This window comes from Tasmannia lanceolata, unplaced genomic scaffold (assembly GCF_043159265.1).
Source record: "Tasmannia lanceolata isolate RefF3 unplaced genomic scaffold, GAP_Taslan_0.1 ptg000003l, whole genome shotgun sequence".
Taxonomy (NCBI): Eukaryota; Viridiplantae; Streptophyta; class Magnoliopsida; order Canellales; family Winteraceae; genus Tasmannia; species Tasmannia lanceolata.
Window position 1 is genome coordinate 4,134,395 of NW_027518680.1, and position 22,061 is coordinate 4,156,455.

The 22,061-nt window shown below is 40.1% G+C and overlaps 3 protein-coding genes across 5 annotated transcripts; 2 read left to right on the forward strand and 1 right to left on the reverse strand.

Moving 5' to 3' along the window:
- Positions 1 to 3,625: 3,625 nt before the first annotated feature.
- LOC143848241 (uncharacterized) lies at positions 3,626 to 6,913 on the forward strand. Its single transcript, XM_077357135.1, has 3 exons — positions 3,626 to 4,193; positions 5,107 to 5,522; positions 5,975 to 6,913. The coding sequence occupies exons 1-3, from the start codon at positions 3,758 to 3,760 to the stop codon at positions 6,686 to 6,688; spliced, it is 1,566 nt and encodes a 521-aa protein (XP_077213250.1). The 5' UTR covers positions 3,626 to 3,757; the 3' UTR covers positions 6,689 to 6,913.
- Positions 6,914 to 8,598: 1,685 nt separating this feature from the next.
- On the forward strand, positions 8,599 to 15,025 carry SUB1 (calcium ion binding protein). 3 transcript variants are annotated; one of them, XM_077357107.1, is made up of 3 exons: positions 8,599 to 10,536; positions 14,139 to 14,358; positions 14,435 to 15,025. In XM_077357107.1, the coding sequence occupies exon 1, from the start codon at positions 8,838 to 8,840 to the stop codon at positions 10,464 to 10,466; it is 1,629 nt and encodes a 542-aa protein (XP_077213222.1). In that variant the 5' UTR covers positions 8,599 to 8,837; the 3' UTR covers positions 10,467 to 10,536; positions 14,139 to 14,358; positions 14,435 to 15,025. The 3 variants fall into 3 exon arrangements, with proteins under 3 accessions (XP_077213222.1, XP_077213236.1, XP_077213230.1); XM_077357121.1 differs by having other exon boundaries at positions 14,139 to 14,323; XM_077357115.1 differs by lacking the exon at positions 14,139 to 14,358.
- On the reverse strand, positions 14,121 to 19,042 carry LOC143848257 (cytokinin riboside 5'-monophosphate phosphoribohydrolase LOG8-like). Its single transcript, XM_077357156.1, has 7 exons — positions 18,923 to 19,042; positions 18,736 to 18,833; positions 17,999 to 18,029; positions 17,803 to 17,902; positions 17,463 to 17,533; positions 16,517 to 16,660; positions 14,121 to 14,883 (listed from the first exon to the last, which is right to left on the reverse strand). The coding sequence occupies exons 1-7, from the start codon at positions 19,016 to 19,018 to the stop codon at positions 14,803 to 14,805; spliced, it is 621 nt and encodes a 206-aa protein (XP_077213271.1). The 5' UTR covers positions 19,019 to 19,042; the 3' UTR covers positions 14,121 to 14,802.
- Positions 19,043 to 22,061: the final 3,019 nt, after the last annotated feature.

Genomic DNA, 22,061 nt, shown 5'->3' on the forward strand with positions numbered 1-22,061 from the left:
GAGCATCAATGTCCGGAACGTCTCCAAATGGTCGACGGGGTCAGTGGTCCCATCATACTGCGGGATAACTGGCATTTTAAACCCCATTGGTGCTGGGGCACTCATCACATCGTCGGTGAACGGCGTTCTGCTCGAGAACGCCCTAGACACAGGCCGGCTTTGATCCTTAGCCAGCTCTTCGATTCTGTGGCCCATCTCTTCTATCCTTCGCATCACCGGGTCGTCTTTATGTTCTGGTGACCTGTTTCTCCCCACGGATTGGCCTGCGGCAGAGCCGGAGTGGCTCTCCGGACTCCGACGACGGGACCCTGATTTCGCCTGTGGCGCGCGCTCTTCATGAGCTCGGCGCCTTTGCGCAGAGCGAGACCTAGACCTCCTACGGCGGTGCGGCTCTGTCTGCGCATGCCTGGCTATGGGGTGACGGACTTGTCCGGGGGAATGGTGAGTCCGGTCTTCACTACGGCGCGACGACCCTCCCCTATGGATTTCTGGCCTTTCGAGGACAGGTTGTGGAGCTTCCGGAGGAGGTTGGGGGGGCGCCTGGAGCAGCTGCTGATACTGACCAACGAGAGCGGTCATCTGTTGGAAGAGAGCTTGGACTTGCTCTGGAGTCGGCATGGAGTTAAGATTTACGGAGCGAGGCTGGTTTTGTTCAGCCGTGGCGGAGGCTGCCACTACCAGCGAGGCGAGTCGCTCACTTCGAGTCCTGCCGGGTAGCACGGCTCGGGTGGTCCGTGCGGTTGGCACCCGCGCACTCTTGCGTCCTGCCATTTTTGTGAAGTGGTTGGAACAGCCTTTAGTTCAGCGGTCCCACGGATGGCGCCAATCTGTTAGGCCCAAAATCGGTTAACAGATATGGCAGTGACGTAAGAGCCGAGCTAGAGGGAAGTAGAGTCCGGATGAGCTGTATTCTGCACAAGAGCAAACGAGGTCAGAATGACCGACCCGGAGTGTACTCCGGACAGGCCCTTCGACACTCAAGTCAGTATGAGCCGGAGTGAAGAGGGTGCTTTAAGAGTGGTGGGTGAGAATTCAATAATCGATTTATGAGCTTTGGAAGCCTTTTTATAAGGAAAGTTTGGGGTAGGTAGGGAGTTAATGCCTCCAACGCAGGTGTCGACCAGCTATAGGTTCGGGTTCACCTACCCCGAGGGAATTACCAAACTACCCCTGCTGGCGAGGGTCCTGCGGTGGGCCCTCCTCTAGCCACGTGTTGGAAGCTAACAGGCTGCTGCGCTGTCGCACCCCATCAATAACCATTTCTCATCCCTTTCCCTCTACCTGTGGTTTTTCCCTTTCGTCTTCCTCACTGCTTTCCAAAGCTGTCTGTCTGGCTAGCTAAGCACCTCCCTTTTCTCCCGTTAAATTCAAATCGATTTCTGTCTTATCTTCACATAGTTGAAAGTTGAGAAATGGACTCGAGGCTTAATGCAGCATGTTGCAGTGGGGATGTAACCACTTCGCAATCTCTATCAAGAAAACGGAAACATTCTTTCACAGACGACTAGTATGCTGAACAATCCGTTACACCATGCTTCTCGTTTCGGACATTTAGAGTTAGTAAAGCTGTTGATTAAGCTACGACCCAGCTTGGTCTCGCCTGAGAACAGAGAGATTGAGCCCCCACTCTACGACGCATGTTGAAAGGGGCACCACAAGATGGCTGAGCTATTGTTCGAGGCCGAAACTTCGCTGGTTTATAAGATTAATCGTGACAAGGAGAGCGTCCTCTTCATGGCTTGTGATCACGGGCACTTGGATGTGGTGAAGCTTTTGTTGGAAATGTTATAGATTATGGATCTGATCTATGGTTTATTCGAACTCAGAAAATCTGCAACTTGAAATGAAAATAGAACTTATCTGTTTGGTTGAAAACCCTTTGGAAATCGGATTGAAAAGAATAAGGCTGAGTCGTGCCACTGGTCACTCTCCTTAAGAATCGTATCCGCCCCCTACCGGTGCAACCGGGATTTGCGAACCGACGCTCCAAGATAAAACAGCCGAAATTGGCCACAGTCCACATGCACTCGCTGACTGGTCCACCCAGAATCACCAATAGAATTGTGCTCAGAAAGAACGGAACGAAGGAGGAAGAAGAACAGAAAAACTTTGAGTGCAAAAACGTCTGTGTATTTTCTGTGTCTAAAACAATCTGTCTCGTCCCCTTTTATAGACCTGAAAGTGTCTATTGGGGAGAGCCACCATTAAAACACACCCTTAAAGGCCAAAAACGTTTTTTCTCCCAACAGTCATTTTTGTGACCGTTGAGATTCTAAACGGTTATTTGCAATTAAGGTGGTGTGTCCATATCAAAACCAAAGGGTAAAAATCAAAACGGTTTTTTGAAATAAAAATAACCTTTTCATTTAAACCCAAACCCAAACTCGGACCTCGGACCTCGGGCCACGGCCCTGCCCGGCGAAGCGAGGCGCGCGCGCGTGTTTGTGTTTTTTACTCATGGACTTGTGCTCTTCTAAAAGCCCAAGACCCAACAAATTCTAAAGCCCCATGAAGGCTCAAGCCTTTCTCCAAATCTCCATCTTATATGGATGAGAAAATTTCTCCCAAGCTCCCATGTGGGACTATTTATTTTGCCTTGGTTTTAGAGAGCACATTGTTCACACACACATCGAGGTCTTGGGTTCAAGTCCCCATTCAAGCAAAAGACTTTTGCCTTCCACATAAGAGAGGGAAAAACTTTAATTTGAATCTTCCCTCTAAATTTTGATTTAAAAATACTAACAGCTTTTCTTGTACAAGGCAGTTTTGCGCTTCGACAGAACGTCTTATCTTCACGTCGCTGCTTCACATGGATATACAGGTGTGAAAAACTCTTTCAAAAAAGAAAAATTACAAGAATTTTGCTCAATTTTGAAGGATTGAGAGGGGCTTCCTTTATATATATCATGGAAATCCACCCCTCTCTCTCTGTAGGGGCCGTGGTCTGATTTGGGTCAGATCCACTGCCTTAAATCATGTTCCGTTTGGATTCTTAGATCCTATTAAGGAGAAGAGGAAATGAGAACAGGGGAGGGATAGGAATAAACCCTAATCATTTTCGATTTAATGAAGGCTTGTTTAGAAAAAAGGAAAAGGTATTAATTAATAGAAATCTAGCATGGTAAAGTTAAAAAAGCAAGTTAAAAGGACTACTTCATAGTGTATCATACTGTGGCGATTGAAGTAGTAGGGGTCGACCAAACCCAGCATACCTAGCAAAAAAATAAGTACCAAAATGAAAAATGTAGAGTGAAGTAGTCGGGGTCGATTAAAACAGGTGAGTGTTGAGTTCATTTCTCTTGATCTTCCACTTTGTTTTTTACACACATCCTAGACGGAACATAAAAATGAACGACGATTTGGTTATTTCTTCTGTTTTTAGCGAACCGGGGGAGATTAGAGATCACTTTCTTGTCGTCTCGTGCATGTGTCACAACAGAGGATCCTAGTCATTTTTTAATAAACGGATCTGCGTTTTGCTAGCAGTCCTTGATTGATTATTAAACAATCTTGTTTACGACTAAAAAACTTAGTGGTGGACCCCTTGTGCGACCGTGGTCGCCATAATCTCGTCCTATATCTAAACTTACTGTTATTTTTTTACTACTTTTTCTTTTCATCTTCCTCAGCTCCACCCACCACTTTCCATAGCTGTTTGTCTAGCTAGGCAACATCCTTTTCTCCCATTAAATTGAACCCGATTTCTCCCCCTTCTTTCCAAATAGTTTACATCCTAGAAATTGTTTTCAGTCAAGAAATGGACCCAAGGCTTAACGAAGCATGTTGCAGTGGGGATGTAACCACTGTCGCCAATCTCTGGCAAGGAAACAGAAACATTCTTGTACAGACGACTAATCTGTTAAACACTCCATTACACTTAGCCGCTCGATTGGGACATTTAGAGTTAGCAAAGCTGTTGATTAAGTTACGTCCGAGCATGGTTTTGGCTGAGAATAGAGAGATGGAGACTCCAATGTACGAAGCATGTCGCGAGGGGCACGATAAGATGGCAGCGCTACTGTTGGAGTCCGAATCTTCGGTGGTTTATAAGCTTAACCGTGACGAGGATAGCGTGCTCTCCTTGTCTTGCGATCGCGGGCACTTGGATGTGGTGAAGCTGTTCTTGGACAATACATTTATGCGCTCGGACAGAACAGCTTATCTTCATATCGCTGCTTCACATGGATTTACAGGTCTGAGAAACACTTTCAAAACGAACAATGACATGAATAACATTATTTAACTGTTTAATTTTCAATGCCATCGCCAATAAAACCTTCATCAGCAACTGTATGCGACCAGCACCGGCCGGATTAGCGGGAAATAGCGGAATTATTTACTGGTCAGTCGATAGAAATAGCGGCGTTATTTCTGAAAATTTGCTCATGGTCTAAGTTATTTTTTGTCATTTTAATGAAAGCCTTAAAATTTACTTCTAAAGCCAATTAGTCCAACCATTTTTCTTCTTTTTCCCCTGATTTCCAGCACCATGTCGCCCTCTCCTCACTCTCTCTAGTCTCTCGGTATCTAATGGGTTAACATGAGATTCCATGAATATTTTTTTCATGGTTTCTAAGCATGCCCAAAAAGCAGCAAAAAAAGAAAATAAATCGAGAAAGAACAGGCCCTTTGTTATGCGTTTAGTTTCCCATGTTTCCACGTCTGCAGGTAAGTGGCTGACTGAGAATGAGTCCATCTGTCTATGTAACTGTTAATACCCATGTTAGTAGATGGGTGTAGAGAGTGCTGTCAAACAGGGAGGTGTGTGTGTGTGTGGGGGGGGGGGGGGGGGGGGGGGAGTCTATATGAGTGTTTTTAGTGTTGCTGTGTGAAAAACCAGTTCTAACTAATTTATGTTCTGCTTTCGAGGCTTGCTTCCCTCGAAGAAATTGTATCTGTATTTATCTTCTCTTGATCTGCTCCTTCAGAATCCTATCAAAATAGGTAAGAGTAAGAACAAGGTAGAGAATAGTGAGCTGTCATATATAGCTCCTGATAACATCCAAGGAAAGGATTACTCGATCAGTCTACAGGGCACATAACACCCTTAGTTAATGGATATTCTAAATTTAAGTTATTGTTTCTCAATATGAACCTTGTGTGCAGCTATTGTTCAAGAAATATTAAAAATAGAACCAAGGTTGGCATTGAGAAGGGACGAAAGAGGATTTTATCCATTGCATTTCGCTTCAAGGAAAGGGCATTTGGAGACTACGAGAGAGCTCCTTAAGGCTAACTCAGACCTGTCTTTCTTAAAAGACAACAATGGAAGAACACCTCTCCATTTGGCGGCAATCAGTGGTCAAGTCGACGTCATCAATGAGATTATCACGTCAAGTCCTGAATCTGCTCTCATGCAAACCCAATTGGGAGAAACTGTCCTACATTTGAGTGTCATGCACAATCAGTACGAAGCCGTAAAGTGCTTAGTGGAGAAGCTCTGCATCATCAACCTCATCAACATGCCAGATATCAATGGCAACACTGTGCTACATCTGTCGGCCATTGGAAAGCTCTCAGATGTAAGTATTTTTTTCAATATACATTTCTCTTTAGTTAAGTCAGTTAAACCACTGGTAAAGCAACTAATTGATTTTTCATTTTCCCAAGGATCACTACCCCCATCTGAATGGCTTCTTTTAGTACAATTTTTTGTTCTAATCTTTTCATATTGTGCTGTGTTTAAACTGGTCCTTAGAGAAGAACTCAATTTAAGGTAATGCCAAGTTTATTTCCAGTCCAAAACTGATTCTTGGCAAAATGAAGAGTTTCTTTCAATGTGTAGAATGGATTTGGGTCAAAAATAGATTCCACAGCTGCAAACCAAATGCCCAATTTTGCCAAGAATAAATTTTGGACTCAAAATACATTGTCAAAATCCATAACACACAGAGCCCCCCCTTCAATCTTCATATTTTTCTCTACATATTGTGCCTCCTGACTATGTAGCTTATTACCTGTTATTACATTTCAGATAACAAAGCTTCTTCTGAGTCAAAATAAAGCGGATATGAAGACTGTCAACAAGAACGGTTTAACAGTTTTGGATATCTTGAAGGAGGGTCCAACTGATGCAGAAGACAACGAGATCATCCAAATGCTTACTCCTGCCAAACCGGATAACAACCCAGTGAGTCTCCAGCCGCCCGACAAGTCACAGTCCGATAACGCGTCCTCCAAACATGGTAACCTTATCAATGATATCAGTGGAAGGCAGATTATCTATATGGCGGTGGCCATTCTTATAGCCATGGTGACCTTCCAAGCTGGGCTCAATCCTCCTGCCTGTCAAGATTGGACTGGTAATCCAATGACTAACTCCATTAAAGCTATTCAAGGTGAGGTGAATAACTGCAATTGGGATCAAGCAAGCTATAAATATTTCATGGCCTCCAACACAGTTGGTTTCTTTCTATCAACGAACTTGATTATACTGATAATATGTTGCCAGACGCGGGTTTTGCCATACATGAATGCAGTGATGGTGGGGGCTATTATATCTATGGAAACTGCTTTTTGGTACAGACCTTCTGTGTTCATGGAGAAGAACCCTTTTGGTTCTGGCCTCTCATTTTATCCTTTGGTTATGGTTTGCTTTGGTTTCTTATGTATTTGGGTGGGGTTGCGGTTGATGGAGTTTGAGAAGGAAAACAAAAAGAAGAAAGACGAGGAGAACAGCCATGGTTGAAGATGCGAAGGTATAGGAGAGTTTAAGTTGTGTCTGTCAAGTCTTAAGCATTTGATGAATATTTCAGTTTAGCTTTCAAACCTGTGTATATCTGTATGCTTGATTTACGAGTAGTTTATGCTGGAGAAATGAAAGAATATGTATATGCAATATTTGTTTCAGCACAGCTAGAAGGATTACCTATATGCGAGTACTTTATGACGGAGAAATGAAAGATATTTTTCATTTAATTTGATGTTATATATGCCATATTTGTTTCAGCGCTGCAATAAGGATTAACTATTGAGGAATGCTTGTAGGGCGCGCCCTCATTGTAGTCCCGTTAGGTGGTCCACTAAGTCACAGTGGGTCCCACGTTTGAATGTTCTGAACCATCCATTTGGTAGGCATTGCTTTGGATATCCTATTACCCACAAAACATTGAGGTAATGCCTATTCTGTAATAAAGATAAGATCAACTTTAGGAAGAGCCGAAGAGAGAATTGTAATCTAAATTAGTTTTGTAATCTATTCTGAAACCTCTCATCTAATGCTTGATGATCAAATGGTTAGATCTCACTAGATCTGATCTAATAAATCATCTCTTCTCGGGTGTCCATTCAACCCATTTGCTTCTGAATCCTCCATGACTGATGCACATTCCTCCGCCATCAACTTGACCATCACCACAATGTCCATCACCAAATCTCTATCAAGCTTGATTGGACGGACTACTTGGTGTTAAATCAGAGCCTCTCCTTGATCCACAAGGATATGTTAGACTATGTCTCTGGATAAGACTTATGTCCATCTTGCCTCATTCCCAAAGGCAAGTGGACGAAGAAGATAAGATTTGAGAGAAGAAAGTTGCTCTCGTGATACCAAACACACAAAGAACGAAGTTGTTACACTAGTTAAGAGATTTTAAACTTTATTAAAATGACTTGTTAAAAAAGAAGATACAAAGCCCAGAATATAGGTTGTCATTTCAAATCTGAGATTACCATTTCTAAACTATACTTAACTTCCATAAACTACTACTAACACAGTAACAAATATAAGACATGAATAAATTAAAAGACTTCTACAATTCCAAAACAAAACCTAAGTCTCAAGAGAGTTGATTTCCAAGATAGCATAGTTCCAATGTAGCAGGTTCCAATATAGCCAATTTGATGTACCAAGCTTCCAATGTAGCAAAGTTTCAATGTAGCAAGTCTCAATGTAATAAGTCATAATGTTGCAAAGTTTAAACGGTGAAGGTGGCAAGCTCCTAGCATGCATGGGTGGTCAAGTGGTCAAGCTTAGATTCCAGCAATGATCAAGTGGTCAACTTAGATTTCTAACAATGGTAAGATTTCCAACAGTGCCCGTTTGGATGCCAAGAAGATTTGGATTTGGATTTCTCACATTTGCAGCTCTTTTTGCGTTTTGATTTGGATCCTAATCAAATCTTTGGATTTCCAAATCAGCAACTGATAATGAAAAAAAATCAGATTTCCAAATATGCTTTGGAAATTCACAAATCTGGCAGCTTCCTTCACCCTCTTTGCTCCTCAACCTCTCCCCTCTACTAGGAAGTACTCTCTTGCCTCTCATTCTCCCTCAACATGAGCTGCCGGATCTATTCATTTTGTATTCAAAACTCAATTCCAAATCCAAATCTAAATACAAAATATGACGTACCCAAACAGGCCCTAACTCATCCCAAATCCCACCTATTAGCCTTGGATTTGTCAAGACCAACTCAAGCGATGTTCCTAGCAAATCCCATATTTTATATATATGGGCCCCATCAACTGAAGCGTTCAATCACACTAATATAATAATGTGAGGTTGGTGGGTCCACATTAAGCTTCTTAATAGTCTTTAATATAAACGACAATCACTAGTTCACAGCTTAAAGGGGCAGTTTCTATAATTATTTTCAACTTCAGGTCCCATTACTTCAACTCGGATCAGTCCCATCCGAGTCTCCGAGCCAACTCAGCTCGGAACCTTCCCAAACACTCCAGTCACAGATCTAAGCTGCTTTAAACTTCACTAACACTCCATTTTTACAGATCCAACCTCAAAAAACCCTAGAATTCTCTCTGTCTCTCATTTCCTACTTTTGCTCAACAGAGAGAATCAGATTCCGGACCCGAGACAAAACTCGAAGCCGGAATCAATGAAAGAGATGAGTTCCGCCTCAGAACCAATAGGCCAAAACCTAATCAAAATCATAAGCAACGTATGTTTCTCCTTTTTCGTCTTCTCCGTCCTCATATTTACAGTAATTGCCATCACATACCAACCTCCAGATCCATGGCTCGAATCTTCCAAAGCCCTGACTAGAGTTTTCTCATCCAATCTCCCTAACGCCACATTCCAAACCGATGATTCCGTTCTCAAAACAGGCGAAGATCTAATCGCAATCTCCCCCACCGCATCCTCCACCATCACAGCCCAATCGATCGAGAAATCTCTGCCGCAGATCTCTGGTTCGATCTGCAACGATTCTAACATCAATTGCTCAGATCCTCGCGTTTTGGCAACAATCGAGAGGTTTAATCTTAAGGTTTTTAAATCGATTGTGTTTTTGGATTATCAGACTCCGGTGGCCGGATCTAAGCCGGAGGAATGTGACGTGGCATGGAGGTTTAGGAACAAGAAGGAGAAATCATGGAGGAGGTATAGAGATTTCAGGAGATTTACACTTGCCGCCGGTGAGGATTGTAATTTTGAGGTTACGAAAGCCGGCCGGTGGCATTCCGGTACGAATGCTAGGCAGCCGAGGTCGGATCCGGCGAATAATGGAGGAGTTAGGGTTAAGGTTCGTGATGAAGATATCAATGATACGATTCCGAGTTTTGGATCGGAGTCGAATTTCAGGAAGGGGAGGTATTTGTACTACACAAGAGGAGGAGATTATTGTAAAGGGATGAATCATTTTCTGTGGAGTTTTTTGTGTGGTCTTGGGGAGGCGCAGTATCTGAACCGCACGTTTGTGATGGATCTGAGTATTTGCTTGGCTGCGACGTATAATCCGAGTCATAAAGATGAGGAAGGGAAGGATTTTAGATACTACTTTGATTTTGAGCATTTGAAGGAAGTGGCATCAGTTGTAGAAGAGATGGAATTCCTCACTGAATGGAAGAAATTGGATAAGAATCGGAAGAAGAATCGGATTCCGGTTAGGAAGGTTGCGAGTTATAAGGTTACGCCAATGCAATTGAAGAAAGATAAGAGTACAGTACTTTGGAGGCAATTTGATGGACCTGAGCCAGAGAATTATTGGTATAGGGTTTGTGAAGGGAAGGCTGCGAAGTATGTGCAGAGACCTTGGCATGCTCTTTGGAAGTCGAAGAGGCTGATGAATATAGTTTCGGAGATAAGTGGGAGGATGGACTGGGATTTCGATGCAGTTCATGTTGTTCGCGGAGAGAAAGCTGTTAATAAAGAGCTCTGGCCTAATCTTGATGGTGATACATCACCAGATGCTTTACTTGAGAAGCTTAAACAGTTGATTCAGCCTTGGAGGAATTTGTATATTGCGACCAATGAACCTTTCTATAACTATTTTGACAAGTTAAGGTCCCAATTTAAGATTCATTTGCTTGATGATTTCAAGGAGTTGTGGGGAAATAAGAGCGAGTGGTACAACGAAACAAGCATTTTGAACAATGGGAAGCCAGTTGATTTTGATGGGTACATGAGAGTAGAAGTTGATACTGAGGTCCTGTATAGGGCAAAGACACGTGTGGAGACGTTCAATAACTTGACAAGGGATTGTAAGGATGGCGTGAATACGTGCTGATCCGCATGGGAAAGAGGAGGGAGCATACCTGTGAGAGAAGAAATGGGACACTGCTTATGACTTCTTCTTGGTCAGTTGCTTTGAGTCTATTGCTTCGTTCTTGATTAGATTTAGAGTCAGAATACTGAGAATTTCCTTTGATATATTGCTAAAACAAAGAGGAAATTTCTTTGATATCTGGTGTTGTATTTGTTTTTTTATTCTCTTATTGTATTGATATCTTCTTTCTATCCGCATCTATTCATGGCTTCTTAGTGATGTACCCTGCATTTTCTTTTATTGAATTTCTTTTCATTTGTCTCTATCTGTTAGAGAGGTATCCAGAGGGGAACAAAATGGTTTACGACTCTCCCATATGGTGCTTTTTTTTTTTTTTACTCTATAGATCTTGACTATCCTTTCTGCATGATAGCAGGTGGAGTTCTAGAATCCATGTATTTAATTCTCATTTGCAGGAACCATTTCAAGCTTGACTTGTCTCTTAATTAGGGGTCATCTGTGGAAATTATCATTAATATATAAGTTCAGTTGTTCATTTTTATCAATGTTATCGAAAGGGATCAATATTTTGTCTTTTAGGGACTGTCTGGATTCCCATTAATTTAATGGTAATGATAAACAAGTTGTCAGCAAGGGTTCTTGGGAGGTAATGCTTTAGGGCCCCTTTTGATACACACTAAAATTTATTTGCATATAATCTTCTATTAGTATAATCTTTCCAAAAAAAAAAAAATCTTCTATTAGTATAATGTTATTTGCATATAATCTCATATGCAAATAATGGTTATACGACTTTTATTTCTATTCCAGTCAATTGCTTCCGAAGTGGCCTTAATTTCTCATCTGCATATAATGTTAACGTCAAATTATCTTATTTTCAAATATGGAGCAATTTGGGTGGTATCCAAAGAGGCCCTTAATCTATATGAACAATACCCACCTAATTAGCTGGATCAAAATGCCGCTTCAAAAACTTCTTCAATTCCAATTTTGAAACTCTGTTAGAGTCAGCTACAGAACTTTTTATCAGTCCATACATATCATATGTAATGCATCCTTGCATGAATACGAGACGTGAAAGACTATAGCTGAATACTTCAGCCATCCCAGAGAATAGACTTTTGTGAAATTTACAGAAGGATGTCATTGATTGAGCACCCAATGGAGATAAAACATGTCAATTTTTAAGTAAAAAAAATATGACATTGAGCTTCTGACCTGTTTCATTTTGACCTTCTGACCTATTTCATGTATGGAGCATTCTCTGGCCCTATTGTAATGGTTTGTTTTGTGGCTCAAAAAGAAAGAAAAAAAAAATTGTGCAGTATCATTTGTCTCTATGAATCAGTTTGTCACACATTATAAAAAATACAAAATACATGGTTGGTAGGCTGTTGAAACAGAAACCTGTTTCCTTTTTATGTTGTATTAATTCCAATGGAAACTTTTGCAGAAATGAAAGCCTGTTGTGTGTACATTGGCCTCCCATCTTAGAGTGTGGGTTTCCCTTTTCATAGGCGGAGGTTTCATGACTTGGAGGGCTGGCATCGGAGGTATCCTTAGAAATTCGAGGGGCAATGTTATTTGGGCCTTTGCTGGGCCAATTGGATTTTCAGATGCAAGCGAGGCGGAGGTTCAAGCAGTCCATCAAGGGTTTAAATGCTTAGATAGAGATTGTTTGGATCGGGTGATTGTGGAAGGAGATTCTTTAAACCTCATCTGTTGGCTTAGGGGTTCTTCGGTTTCCCCCATGGAGATTTGCCCTTTATTTTGAGGAAATCTAGGTTATTGTTGAAGGCGCTTTGATTCCCTTCATGCATGTTCGGAGGTTGGCCAGAGGTTGGCCAGCGTGGCCAGCGTGACGGATAAATTAGCCAAGGATGGCGTAGATAAATCAGGGCTTGAAATGTTTGATTTTCTCCCTCCTTGATCCATCGGATCTTTCTTCCCCATTATTTTTTTTGAGAATTAACAAGGAATTTTATAAAGTAAAAGAGGGACAAGGTGTCCCAGCACATAAAACAATATGGGGAATCAGGCAGAGCAGTGTCTGTGTCCCAGTACATAAAACAATATGGGGAATCAGGCAGAGCAGTGCCTAAAGAGACCCCGTAATATCATTACAATTAACAATCGTTCCCTCAATGGCTACCCCTTCTTTAGCCAGAATATCCGCACAAGTGTTAGCAGTTCCCCTCCTATGAGTAAGCTGTGGATGAAGGCTCCTTACCAGGTCTCGAATTTCATCAAGGATATTATGTAATCTCCATGGCCCGCCGCCTTTCTTCCCCATTATGCCTTCATTATTATATTTTCTTCTCATTGTATCGCTCCCAATGATCTGTCTTTTCCTTCTTGTAATGTTTGGAATGACCATCTCGGTCTTTCCCTTGCTACCATAAAAAAGGGTTCCATAACTTGAAGGATGAAGATGGCGTGAAGCCATGGTGAGGGCTGGCACTGGTGCCTATATCAGTACCGTTACTCTGCTCAGTTCTTGCAGTGATGACTCTGATAGTTGACGGGATGTCCCCTTCTTGTACATCTTTTATTCATCAATAAAATTTCATGTGCCGCTCCAGGTTCCTAGATAACTTCTGGGTGAAAAAATATAGTACAGTTGGACCTCCTTTATGCAGCAGCCAGTTTAGTTGCAGTGATTGAGAATTTTATGATGCTTTCACTCTTAAATATACCTTCTGATTTATTGTAAGCCCTCAAGGGTGTCTTCCACTCTTCCCATCTCCTTTTATCTATCGGTAGTATCATGTAGCTTGAATTTATGTACGTTTCTCATTTTCATTATTTTTGTAGTAACCACATCCATAGCAATTAATCCCTTCGATTAGTAGATCTTCTTTATGCTTCTATTAATTTTTTTTAAAGAATTTTGATTGAAAATTTCTCAAATATGAAATGAGTTTCATAAATCTGAAGATTTTTGTTTAATTTTATTGAATGCATAGTAGTGTCAGGATTAGACTTAGTCAATTTGATCCGGGTAGATCCTTTCACCTTCTTCATGAAAATTTTCTAAAGGATTCATTAGCTGACCCCAACTAGTTTGGGACAGAGCTTAGTTGAGTTGAGTTGTAGTTGAGTATAGTAGTGCCAGTTCTTCTCTTTAAGTAACTGCCAACTGTTGTTGCTCAATTCTGCTCTCTGGGCTCCGCTTGATGTGGGGACAGTTTCTCGAGCTTGATTTCAGTCTAGGTTTTTTTTTTTGCCTCATTTCAGAAACAGGAGCTAAATATCTCAAGCTTCAATTCAAGATATGGTCCTTGATAGACCACCGAGTCTCTTTTACTCAGTGCTGCTCCTCTTTGCCCCAATGTCCTGTTTCAGAGCCTCTCTTTTTCACTGCTTGCTCTCATTGTTGCCGACTGTAGTTTTAGCTCACTGATTCTGCGCTCTTTGTAATTAATAAAGTCGGTGTTGAAATTTATATTCTTGATCAATTAATTAGTTTTTTTCTTCATTTTTCTTAGTTATTACTGCTCAAGAAAAAATTTTGTTCTTGCTTCATCATCTGTATCTGAGTGAAATATGCTACATGCATAGATGAAGTTTGAAAAGCTGGTGGTGGGTTTCACTGGTATTATTGAGATCATTTTGCTAAAACTCTGACATTCAGATGAAAATCATTATAAAAATGCATTTGTCATCTGACAGAAAGGCGCGATACTATCAGAATTGTGCCGATCAAGGGGTGATGTTACATGCATTTAGTCTCTACTCTCTACTGAGATCAAAACTATGATAAACCACTTCCCATCCATCAGAATGGGAATTCGGCCAGTGGGGTACAGATCCATTCAAGGGAGGATGAGGATAATCTTCTTACAGTAGTTAGTGGTGTAATGCAACTGCAGCTCTGATGATTCTATCTAGAGTAAAATTCCTATATCTCTTTGTTTCCTCATTGTTCCAACATATGCTCGCTTATTTCAGCCTCATTTGCATCACAGATCCCCGCTGGCCCAGGAATAAGACGTCACAATATTACCATTTTCATCTCAAACCACGCCCCCATTCCTGCCTTGCCCGGGTTACCGATTGAACTTCCGTCGAAATGCAGTTTCATCCATCCCATCCGTGGGGTGATTGAAAGAGGAAATAAAGACAAAAAGAGAATGATGTAGTTGGAGTAGAGACATACGTTGCAGGAAATACAGATAGGGGAGATTGAACAAAAGAATAAAAATACAGTTTTTCTTAAGGAAACAAAGAATTCGCAAAAAAATGGAACTAATCAGAATTTAGAATGCCTTTTTTTTTAATGAAGAGCATATTATCAATGGGAAAAGAGAAACGCCCCGGGGCGAGGAGGACGGAGCTACAACAAGCAACTCGGGCTGCCATCTTCAATCTTCCAGCTCTTACTGGGAGCTACTTGGTCATGCATTGGTGCGTATTCCTGCACAGCCCACCAAAAGCAGTATTTAAGGCAATACAAATCCTGCATTTTATATTCTGAATCTGAAGCATATGATTTTTACTTCATAACTGTTGCATAGCATTGTTTGTTCTTTGCAGTAATAAACTAAAGTCAGTTTTTACCTTTATCTATACCATCATGTTTGGGATCCAAGGATGAAAAAATTTCCATGTAAAAAGGAAAAAAAAAAATTCATTGGAACCAATAGTTTTTCACTCACAATTCTTGCTGTCTCTCTCTTCTTTCTATGTATCAAATCTTTCAAGCAAGATTCTCTTGTTATGGTATTCGCACGCCTCCTTTTATTTAAACTTCTCTTATTGGCAGTTGATTGCTTGTCATGAATTGCCCCGCCAATGAGAAATTTATAACTCTAAGAGGAATGATAATATCAAAGCAAGGTAGTGCAGATAAATTTGTATGTTAGAGATTTTGTTATTATATAGTTAAAACCATATTATAACATGGGATTTGCTAGGGACCGTTGCAAAAGGCATGTCACCGGCTGGTGTTGCATGACAGAGCAACCATCTGGGATGAATTAAATGAATAAGACAAAATCTGAGCCTATGTGGCTGATCTCTCATGCAACAGCTCATAAATGCCTTATGACATGGTTCCTGGCAAATCCCTTATAACATACTATCCTATATTTCAAGAGGCATGCTAGACTCAAGGATGCCCTTGCAAAAATGGGCTGAAAGGTCCCCCATTGGCTGTTTGTTATCATGTGTAGATTTCTTTAGGGTGATGATAAATCCGCACCCCACTGACCCTTTTGGATAACTTGCACCCCCATTTAACATGATTTGACGTCAAACAGTGTTTGCCACAATTCACATTATCAGGGCTGCAAATTATCCTACAGGGAGTGTGAATTTATCATCTCCCTTCCTTTATCATGGTTATTTGTTATGTAAAGCATTTAATAGCTCTATAAAAATCTACGTTTAAAGATATTTAATAAGGGAAGTGATATTTACTTTACTCCCCTTTTGATCACCAGTGACACCTGGGGCAATCAAACCCATTGGATTTTTCTGAAGTCAAGTGCATTAGCCTCCCTTTAGTCATTGATACACTGGCGATGGGTGTCCCTGGTACTCATAAGGGGTGAAAATATCACTTCCCTTTAATAAATGTAAATAAATTTTGGGAAATGATTTCTTCGCTCAAGTGTTTTGATAAACACACGCTCCACTTGTTTGTCGTGTAGTATTGAAAGGGATGTCAGGATATTACGGTTCTCAAAAAGCTCTTAAAACCCTTTAAATACTACACGACAAACAAGTGGAGCGCGTGTTTATCAAAACACTTGAACCCAGAAACCATTTCCCTAAATTTATGTTTATAAGATTCTAAATAACCTAGCACTTGTCATGGCCACCCAAGATTTCCTATTATATATAGTGAGATTTGCTCGGCAATTCCGGGAAAGCCATTTTGCAGCTTGCTTTTGCAGGAGAGAACAGCCCCCTCGGATGAATTAAATGAATAAGACAAAATCTGCTAAAAAATAAGCATGTGTGGGTGGTCTCTCCTGCAAAAGTGAGCCACTAAATGTCTTTCTGGGAAATTGGGTAGCAAATCCCAACTTGAAAAATGAATTTACCTCCATTCTCTGGAATAATTCCGGAGGATCCGGGGCGGACACGATGATATTCCTTTGGGAAGGGCTTATAAACCCTTCTTCTACGCCTTTATCGAACAATGCAAGCAAGCAATCGTAGTATCCATTGACGTTCAAGAGGCCGATCTGGGTACAACACAGAACTTCACATTTTATCAAATCCATAAAATTTTACAACAATTAAATATAATTGTATTCAAACGAAACTGTTTGGATTAGAGGAAAAAAAATTCTGACAGAAAATATTTCCGATCATGGCTGCCAAAGTGGCAGAGTTCATTTGGGGAAAAAGATTTAAGTATATATCCTTCCTACTTAGATGGATATGTTTCAGTTACAATTCCCAAAGGGGCTGTTCTCGACGAGGATATCAAGCAGGGGCTTATTTTATCCTTAGCTAGGCTTGGTATCCTCTATTCATATTGAGAACAGTCCCAGTGGATAGGAAATACTATACAAGGGGGGTAGCCAATCCCAGGAAGAGCTTCTTCAAGGATTTCTCTCTCCCTGGAAAACATCCCTAAAAAGTTATACCCTGTCAGTAAAAAAAATAGCTAAATAAGGAGACGAAATCCATTATCAAATGAAGGGATCTTTTTTTAGAGCTTGGATATCATTTTATCAAAATGAACTCGATTATCAAATCAGGGTTTTTTTTTTTTTTTTGGTGGAGGGCTGCATAAACACAAGTTTGCATATCATTTTATAGAAACAATCAAAACAAGGGATTTTTTTTTTTTTTTGAAGGGCAATCAAAACAAGGGTGTTTAGAGGGCTTTCTTGTCATCTTACTAGAATATTTAATCACCATATCCCTCTACCATCTTAGGAAATACTCTCTCTCTCTCTCTCTCTCTCTCTCTCTCTCAAGAAGACATTTTAAGGATATCATAAACTTAAAGAAGATTTTTGAATAGAAATAGCTTACTGGTTTGTCATGGATTCCAAGCTTAGACCATGTTATCATTTCCAGCAACTCCTCCATGGTACCATAGCCACCTACAGTAATCATAAAGTTCTATATGTTACCAGTTCGAGGAGTGATCCTATGTATAAGGTTTATACACCACTGCCCAGTGTATAATTACATTTTCTATCATAACTTTGGGAAGATGGATACTCATGTTTTTTTCAAGAAAAAATATGGACAAGGTAAAAGTGAGGCCCATTTGTTCTATGATCAAAACCCCTCAATCTCTTTCAGTATATAATTATACAAAAATTCAATCCGATTATTAATTTTAGTAAGAGACTCCATATATTTATACCTGGAAGAGCAATGAAAGCATCTGCCCGACGAGCCATCTCGGCCTTCCTTTGGTGCATGTCGGTGGTAATCATCACTTCACCCACTGCATGGCCTGATATCTGATTACAAATATTTCTTATTATCCTATATACTAACATAGAAATGCAAAATTAGAGAGAGAGAGAGAGAGAGAGAGAGAGAGAGAGATTTCATACCTCGAGTGGAACAAGAGCACTAGGGATAACTCTAGCATTAGAAAAGGGGAAAAAAACAAATACTAGACATTAATATCATCATATATAAGATGTACACCATGTTATCTGTAACAGTAAATGGGTATTTGATTTTGAATCCTTTTTTTTCTCTTATTTTTACTCAACTCTCAACAACTCAAAAAAGCCTTTTGTCCCAAACTAGTTGGGGTCGGCTAAATGATTTTTGTCTTATTTTTACTATTTCATAAAAATCAATATCAGGATTGTGTTCTTATTTCAGATCAAGGCAGGATGGAACTGATTAGTTTACACCTCTTATTCAATGGCTACTGATATTGTCACTATAATGTTTGATAATTGCACAAGCTCATCTTGACTTTTATTATTTAAACAGCTGTCAAAGGTTTTTTACAGTTCCCAAAAAGCTATTAGAAGCCTATTAAAAAAAAAAGTGCCCGGCCTGTCGGCCCTTATGTTCCGGCCTCTTGGCCCCCTTGTAATGATTCTATCTTTTTAATGATATCTAGTAGGGGTCTTGCCTAACCCGGGGTCTTGCCTGACCCCAGCTTACCTATCAAAAAAAAAAAAAAAAAAAAGCCTATTAAAAAAAGAAAAAAATAAGCTGAGTTCGTGAAATTATTATAACATCGTAGTGCCAGTATCAGCATCAATAGCCTATTCAATTCATGAATTGTAGTCTGCAAGAGAAAATAAAAGGTATAAAAAACTTTTCTAACCCAAGAACATGACATCCCCCATCATAAACAGTCTTAGAGATCAATCCCATGAGCCCAGCACTCCCTCCTCCATAAATCAGATCTATCTTCCTTCTCACCTGTAAAATCATCATGGAAAAACCCAGTAAACAATCCAAAATCTTGCAATAGTGTGAAAAAAAGAGAGAGAATAAAAGCCAACACTAACCAGTTCTCTGCCGAGGTTAAGAGCTGAATCACTGAAAGCTGTTTTGTTCCCTGAATTGCTCCCACAGAAGACACAAACCCTCTTGAACTTGCTCATGATCTGTAAAATTTTCTTTGAATGAGAAACTCCTCACAGCTGTGGTGGTTTTCCTAAATGGCTTGGATAGAGGATTGAGATAGAAGAAAACAAGGGTAATATATGAAATGTGATGTAAATGATCTCACAAGGCTAAGTCCCTTTGTCCCAAAAATTCAGCCTTTCTAATTGTCAAAAGAAAGGAGAGTTTTCTTAATTATTTATCTAATGTGTGTAGGGTTGGATTGTCTGCTCATCATGTGACAGATATAGTCCGAGAACAATGGATTTTTATTGTAGAGTCAAGGAGGAGATTCTCTTTATTTTTCTTCCATGTTTTCTTATGATTTGTTTAATAAAATAAGAGGTTAATTAAATTCTTGATAAAGATGTATCTTGTTCTTGGTTGCACAAGAGGAGCAGTGTTTGGTGCAAGAGAATCTTGGGGGCCTCCCATATCAGTAAAAAATGGTTATAATAATGAGATCTGATTGCTGATTTGATAGCATTTGACTACAAGGCTGCTCCATGGGACTGACTGGTAGAGATTTGATGATATTTGATATAAAATTTACATATAAATCCATATCTATTTATCTATAATATATACTAAGCAGCAGCTTTCTTTCCATTTGTCATATGCTTTTTTTGGAAAAGCTTTTCCCCAGCAACCATTCTCTTGATTCACATTTTAGATTCAACGCAACTAAACTCAACTAAGCCTTTGTCCCAAACTAGTTGGGGTCGGCTAATGAATCCTTTAGAAAAATTTCATGAAGAAGGTGAAAGGATTTATCCGGCTCAAATTGACCATGTCTAATCCTGACACTAGTTGAGTTTGTCTACATGGAACATTTTAGATTCAAGTTGTTGAAAAAATGATTTTTTTTTCTTTGAGCAGTTGTGACAAAAAAGAATGAATTTTGTTTTTTCACATATATGTAGATCTGTAGAAGGCAGTGGATAAGATAACAAAAAAGCATTTGCAAACATTCACCAAAAAACATGGGCAACTTTTTTTTTTCTTTTTTCTTTTTTCTTTTAGAAAGATTATCATAATCTAGCAGGGTTTAAAAACTAAAACAAACCATAGTCTAATCATTTTTTTTTTTTGAAGTAAAGAAACTATTAAGGCGGTCAATGCATCTCCCACCTTAAACAAACAAGCTATGATTCATTCTCCGTGGCTCCACCAACACAGCTTCCAAGCGATACTTTTGCTTCTTTTCATCATTAGTATCCTCATCTCACCCATGAACATAAATCATCTCCTCATTAGGAATACAAATGGTTTTCTTTTCCCACAGTACGCTTGTCCCAAAAAATGATATCCAGATCTTTGTCTCCTCTCCAAATTGAACCAACCATTCCTTTATACCGCTATTGCCACTAATTTCACATTCTAGATAATCCTTCTGCGATAGTGAAATATTTACAGTTGTAGCCACCTTCTTGTGATGGTTGCTGGTCATGTTACAAGGATTGTAAGTGACCAACTTATGGTGCTTGGTATCAAAACAATACAAAACCTCAACTTTAGCTATATATATTTAACACATGTGATGGCTTTGAACTGCAGATGAGAGGGATAAGTGTGCATCTCCCATACTCTACTTCCATGACGACACATGTTGATCTCTCTAGTGTTAGTAGTAGGAGAAGTGGAGAACTACGAATAATGACCACAAAAACAATACATTATTTAGAAGTAGAAGGCGAGGAGAAGGTCGGGACATGATCTGAAAGTTCAAAACCTTTGATCTCAGGTAAGTCAATTTTAGCACGAGAGAAAATATTGAAGTAGAAGAGGTGCATCTGAAGAAGCCCTCTTCAATCAAATACTCCCATTAAAACAGAAGAAATCTCTATGGACTTGGTGTTAATGTTCAAGGTCATGAGGTTGCGGTCGGATTTAATGGCATCGATGATCGGAGGTCACCGGAAATTGTGAGGAAGAAAGTAATCGAATGGAGTGTGTAGCTCTTGGGTTGGAGGCCTAGGAGAATAAGTGAGGAAATGGAGGTTGTAGGTGGTGGTTGGGAAGGTAGAACTGGGTTAAAGTGAAGATGATAGAAATGATAGCAGAGGATACACCACATATGACGAAATTAGAGGCCAGCTTCTGGAGCGTTTTCCATTCTTTCCCTAAGGCTTCGGCCAGATGCCCCTTGCCTTAGATGAAATCCTTAATGTCTGTGTACCATGGTGTGCTAGTAACCATCCTTGTTCCGAGGCAATGCAACATGCACCTTTTAGCTCTGGGATTTGCATGAGGTAAGACTTGTGTGAGTCAAGAACATAAAGAAAGCAACTGGAGCATTCGTCGTAACCATAGAACATGATCCATGGAAATTGGGATGGGATTGGGGAAGTGATGAAGAAGTGAAGGAAGAACCTAATCGTCATTGCTGACATACGCATCGAAACTCATGAAATTCGATCAGATGCAATCGAGCAGCGATCAACGTTGTATGCCGGTTGGAAGATCTGTCCATCTTCTATTGCAACTTTTTGAGTTTGTGAGTCCCATGTTAGTTTTTGGAGAGATCCTTGCTTTACTCCTATTTGACAACCTTCAACGGATCTCTTTTCTTCTTCCTTTGAGCTCTGGTTCAGAGAGAAAGAAGACGACTTTATTTGAAGAACCACAAATGCTACTAAAGAACTCAATCCCCAAAGCCAAGAGGCTATTCAACAATACCCTTTTTTATCCCGGGTAAGAACATCGACTGAGAACTTGCTGTCCGAGAACAATAACCTTTTTTTTTAAAGAACTTCAAGAACTTGCTATCTGGAGGATATCAAAGGCTCCCCAAGACCTTGTTTATTATGGCTAAGAACACTAATTATTGCACTGAGAGGGATCTCACCCAATTTTTATTACTTTGTTACTTTTCAGATGTAAATCATGAGAAATTATATGATGCCCGATCTTCAAAATAAAGGGCGGAGAGAGACAAAATCTCTCTCCTTTGATTTTTAATCCAAGGGAAAACACCGTTTTTTACTTTTCCTTGGTTCAAAAACCAAGGCAGCAGTTTTTGTCTCCTTCCGCCCTTTACAT

Excerpts from the sequence above, each read along its gene's own strand:
- LOC143848241 (XM_077357135.1), top strand. The coding sequence starts at position 3,758 with ATGGACCCAAGGCTTAACGAAGCATGTTGCAGTGGGGATGTAACCACT. Across the intron at positions 4,194-5,106 it reads TGCTTCACATGGATTTACAG|CTATTGTTCAAGAAATATTA; the intron begins GTCTGAGAAACA and ends CCTTGTGTGCAG. Across the intron at positions 5,523-5,974 it reads CCATTGGAAAGCTCTCAGAT|ATAACAAAGCTTCTTCTGAG; the intron begins GTAAGTATTTTT and ends ATTACATTTCAG.
- SUB1 (XM_077357107.1), top strand. The coding sequence starts at position 8,838 with ATGAAAGAGATGAGTTCCGCCTCAGAACCAATAGGCCAAAACCTAATC.
- LOC143848257 (XM_077357156.1), bottom strand. The coding sequence starts at position 19,018 with ATGAGCAAGTTCAAGAGGGTTTGTGTCTTCTGTGGGAGCAATTCAGGG. Across the intron at positions 17,534-17,802 it reads TGCTTTCATTGCTCTTCCAG|GTGGCTATGGTACCATGGAG; the intron begins GTATAAATATAT and ends TGATTACTGTAG. Across the intron at positions 14,884-16,516 it reads AATTATTCCAGAGAATGGAG|GAATACGCACCAATGCATGA; the intron begins GTAAATTCATTT and ends TGGGCTGTGCAG.